The sequence below is a fragment of the Ixodes scapularis genome, unplaced genomic scaffold (genome assembly GCF_016920785.2).
Source record: "Ixodes scapularis isolate PalLabHiFi unplaced genomic scaffold, ASM1692078v2 PGA_scaffold3__209_contigs__length_174095766, whole genome shotgun sequence".
In the NCBI taxonomy this organism is placed as follows: Eukaryota; Metazoa; Arthropoda; class Arachnida; order Ixodida; family Ixodidae; genus Ixodes; species Ixodes scapularis.
Window position 1 is genome coordinate 42735327 of NW_024609868.1, and position 3938 is coordinate 42739264.

The 3938-nt window shown below is 44.3% G+C and overlaps 1 protein-coding gene across 2 annotated transcripts in view; it reads right to left on the bottom strand.

Moving 5' to 3' along the window:
• LOC8033634 (ATP-dependent RNA helicase A) overlaps positions 1-3931 on the bottom strand; it is a 37708-nt gene extending 33777 nt beyond the window's left edge. Inside the window, exons 1-4 of one of the 2 annotated variants that reach the window (XM_029993059.3) lie at positions 3603-3931; positions 3372-3515; positions 3130-3279; positions 2872-3011 (exon numbers count right to left, since the gene is read on the bottom strand). In XM_029993059.3, the coding sequence (XP_029848919.2) occupies positions 2872-3011; positions 3130-3279; positions 3372-3515; positions 3603-3716 (548 nt within the window). In that variant the 5' untranslated portion in view covers positions 3717-3931. Of the gene's footprint in view, positions 1-781; positions 890-2871; positions 3012-3129; positions 3280-3371; positions 3516-3602 lie in introns of those variants that run through there. The other variant, XM_042292413.1, reaches the window with a different exon arrangement.
• Positions 3932-3938: the final 7 nt, after the last annotated feature.

A 3938-nucleotide genomic window follows, 5' to 3' on the forward strand; every position in this document is an offset into this window, starting at 1 on the left:
GCCAAAAAAGCTGCCTGTCAGCAATAGCAAGGCATAAAAGTAGGCTTTCACTCTAAAATGCCAAAAAGGCTGTCTCTTTGCTAAGATACTGGTTTCTCAACCTGCAACTAATGCAGTGAGCCAGAATACTGGTACAAACTCAACTATCTTTCTTGCTATAAACTACTCAACTATCTTTCTTGCTATGAAACTATGGGCCCACAAAACACATGGGGAGGACACTGTCCAGAAAGTAAACTTTGTAACCCATAGTTGAACTATATTCACAATATAAAGTGCTATGAAATAAAGAAAAATGCATTCAAGGTGCCCAGAGCTTCACCTTCACTAAGCACCAATGAAAAGAAAAAAAAAACAAAAAACACAAGTCAGCTATACTGGCATCAACTACTGCAGGCTACATTGCCTAAGCTAGCATAGCTTCCACATTGCTCCAACAGCACATCTGCACGAGCGTGGCTTCATTCGGCGTCTCCTTCCCACGGGAGTGCGTGCAACTGAGATGCAAGGGGATGCCGCATGTTCCAGCAACAGTGCGAGGCTACAGCACTCTGGAAGCTACATCAGCCTTGGCAATAAAGAAGAAAATAGATGATGCCAAGTATGCGCAGTGGACACGAACGAAGCTTTGCAGAAACGTTCTCCAAAAGTCGCCGGCCCAAAATACATTTTTCAAAATCAACTTCTCTCGAAAAAGAATTTTCCAGGCTGCATCTCCCCTTTAACTTCAGATTCAAAGCCTAGCAATGAAAGAAAAAAAAAACAAGGAACAATCCCATACCCAAAGCAATTTCCCTCGGCCCATGTTCGTCCGAAACTGCACTCTTCCTGCCCAGAGCCACGGGCTTTTCACGGTGGGTGAAGTCCTCGGGCAGCATCCAGAGATCCCCTGTGGACACAGACCGGCCCAGCAGTTCCAGAATCGTTTTCTCAGGCAGGCAGACAAGTTGAAACTGCTGGGCCGGAGTGTACCACAAACCACCGGTTTCTTATCTCTGCACGGTAGGCATTGGAGCAGTGGGAAGCCCCAGAGTTTTGGCGCGCTCGGTCACGCAAAACTCGTCTGGGCTTCCCAGCGCATGTCACTGTCGGACGTAAGATCACGGGCATTGCTCAAGTGGATTCTGTTCCTTCATCGTTTGAAACTGTAGATAAAATGGCGAGTTTTATGCGATAGCAGAAATATATTATACTCCCATGAATGAGAGTATTCCTTCTAAAAATAATTCAGCAAATATTAAATACCTAGCCGGATTTCTAAAGGGACCACAAAAGTCAGCTTTCGTGGTTCTTTTAGGAGCATTTCACACATTAGCTTGACTTGGTGTAGCGTAGGACTAAAATTTTTGTTTGGCTCAGTCAGTATAGACCAAGATCAGTTAAAAAATATTGTCAAAAATAAGGAAACATCCTTAACAGAGAGCCCATCCAAACTTCAACATGTGACTAGGTAATCTGACACCGTCACATCACGCGGTTAAAGATCAAACACCAAGCGTTCTGTTAACTCCTTTTACAGAATCCCCCCCCCCCCTCCCCCCTTTCTCCCCCGAGCCATAAAGCGGGCTCTCTGTTAGGATAATGACTCGTGATTTAGTCTAGAAAGACGACTAGGATATATGGCTACGTTTTCTGAATGCTTGGCAAGCATGGGATATACTGAATGACTGAGCAATGCCTGTTACCTCGTCAGTGATTAGAAAGACAGTATCCTTGCACACTACTGACGTTCAGGGAGAGTGCAGTTTCAGAGCGCGGCATAAACACTTCGGCGCAAGTGGACAGACTAGAGGGATCTTGAAAGACTCTCCACTTGCACACTATACTTTTTCTAGATATTTAGAATCACTATGGATGCCTGAGAGACATTCATTGACATCCCCAAAATGCCTAAAATGATTAATAGACAAGCTGTCTCCGATGAATACAGAATATGCTATAGGGTAAGTTTACACGAGCACCTTCTGGTTTATTTGGAATTGTGTTTACTGCAAGTCCCCAGATTTCTTTGTGCTACCAAACTTGGTACTCCTGCTGGCAGCAAGCAATAATGGCAGCATCTCAATAAGTTCACAGCCTATGGATACACTCTATTATACTACATGTGTGCTTATGCAAGTGCCCAACGTTTTTTTTTTAAGTCGTGAAAGTAGTTGAAATACACGCAGGTATGTTAAGAAAAGGTTAGGCTTGGGATACACACCAATTCTAACTGAATCTTATCATTTTGAGTGTGAATCCTATGTGGTGCTGTATGAAAGAGAAGCAACTGAAATTACTACTAAACTACCACTGGAATAAAAGCATTATCCACACATAATTCATATCATACTCTAAAATGTGCAACATGTTAAATCACGACTTGAAATTTCTCTGCAGTTACTACAAAAAACTTGTCAATGGGTGCTCTCTTTCTGAGCAAGGAACTATCCCTGAACATTTTGGTGCAACCCTACGCTGAGGAATACGAAAGGTGACACTAGGAGAAAGAGTTGGTTGCTTCAAAATATTTAGTATATGCCAGCTCACTTAGGCCCTTGCGTTCTTTGTTGGTTAACTATCCTTGATAAACACAATATGCTCTAACATGTCATGTTTGCTCCATGCACATCCGACATGCAAGCAGTGATAATCCATTCCCACTTGCAGCAACGAAACCGCACCGCTACAAGAAAGTCAAGCTTTCTAGCTACATTTCTTGCTCATGGTCGTACATCCTTGCAGCACTTCAGTATTTGACAGTCAGTGAGCCTGAGGCCTAATTATTAATATATTACAGTATTAATCTTTGTTCGAGGTTCCCAAAGCCATTTAGAATACAACATCACACAAAATTACTCGTCAAAGGAGCCCTAAGCCAAGTCAGCATACTTATTGTGACTGGGCCCAATTTCACTGTATGTGTAATCTGCATTAATCTTGTTCATCTGCATAAATTGATGGAGCCTCGACTTTGCATTGTCAATCGTCCAGTTTCCGTGGATGCCGGAGTTCATGTCGAGGTCTTCAGCCTGAAGAACACACAATGCAGACTTCGTAAGCATACAACAAGGACAACAGGGCCATTTACAACATTTAGGAAAGGTCGACAAGGCCGAGTGACTGTGACAGGTGTGTTTTGTGGCTTACCTCCTCCAGCCTACGCTTTTCAGCAAGCCTGTCCAGGTAGGACACGGGCGGCCCTTGCTCATAAGGCAAGATTTGCTTGGGTTCGCTGTAATTTCGCGACTGAAAAGACGGATCGTTCGAGTTTTCTGACGCTGCAGGCGGGCCACCCGTCTGAAAGAAAATAATTTAAAAAAAGTCAATTGGAACGATACGAGTCGATGGTAAATGGCGATGATTTGCTTATAGAGAAGCGTTATAATTACCGGGATTTCAACCGGCACCTCGCCCTGCGAAATGAGGCCATTGCGAACAAGATACTGCAAGAAATCTCTCGCCGCATTTGTTTGGGCGTCTTTCTTGTTCGTCGAATTTCCGGCTCCGACATAATCGTAGCCTTCCACACGAACCTGCGTTCAGTGCGATCATCAAAGTCAAACCAGAGGAATGGAAGTGCTTAAATGGTGTGAAGTAAAGCAGAGTTTCTATGGGCATACCTCACACAGGAACCTTTGACGATGTCTCGGTCCGGTGTTCTTGAACTCGTACTGAGGTGTTACCTTATTCTTCCCACACCACGCGTAGAGGAACGTCTTTGTCAAATCCCCCATCGTAGAGTTTGATCAAGTTTATAGCGATGGGAAGGAAAGCGTAGACACGACGTTCTCTAGCACTCGGAGAACGAACTGACGCCAGCACGTCACGCAAGAAATGTCCAAGATGGCTTTCTGCCGGCTAGAGGAGTTCTTGAGTTAACCAGCAGCCGAAAACGTACACATGAAGCTCTGCAAAGGACTACGCACGATAGTGCGCGTGCGCATTTAACATCACGT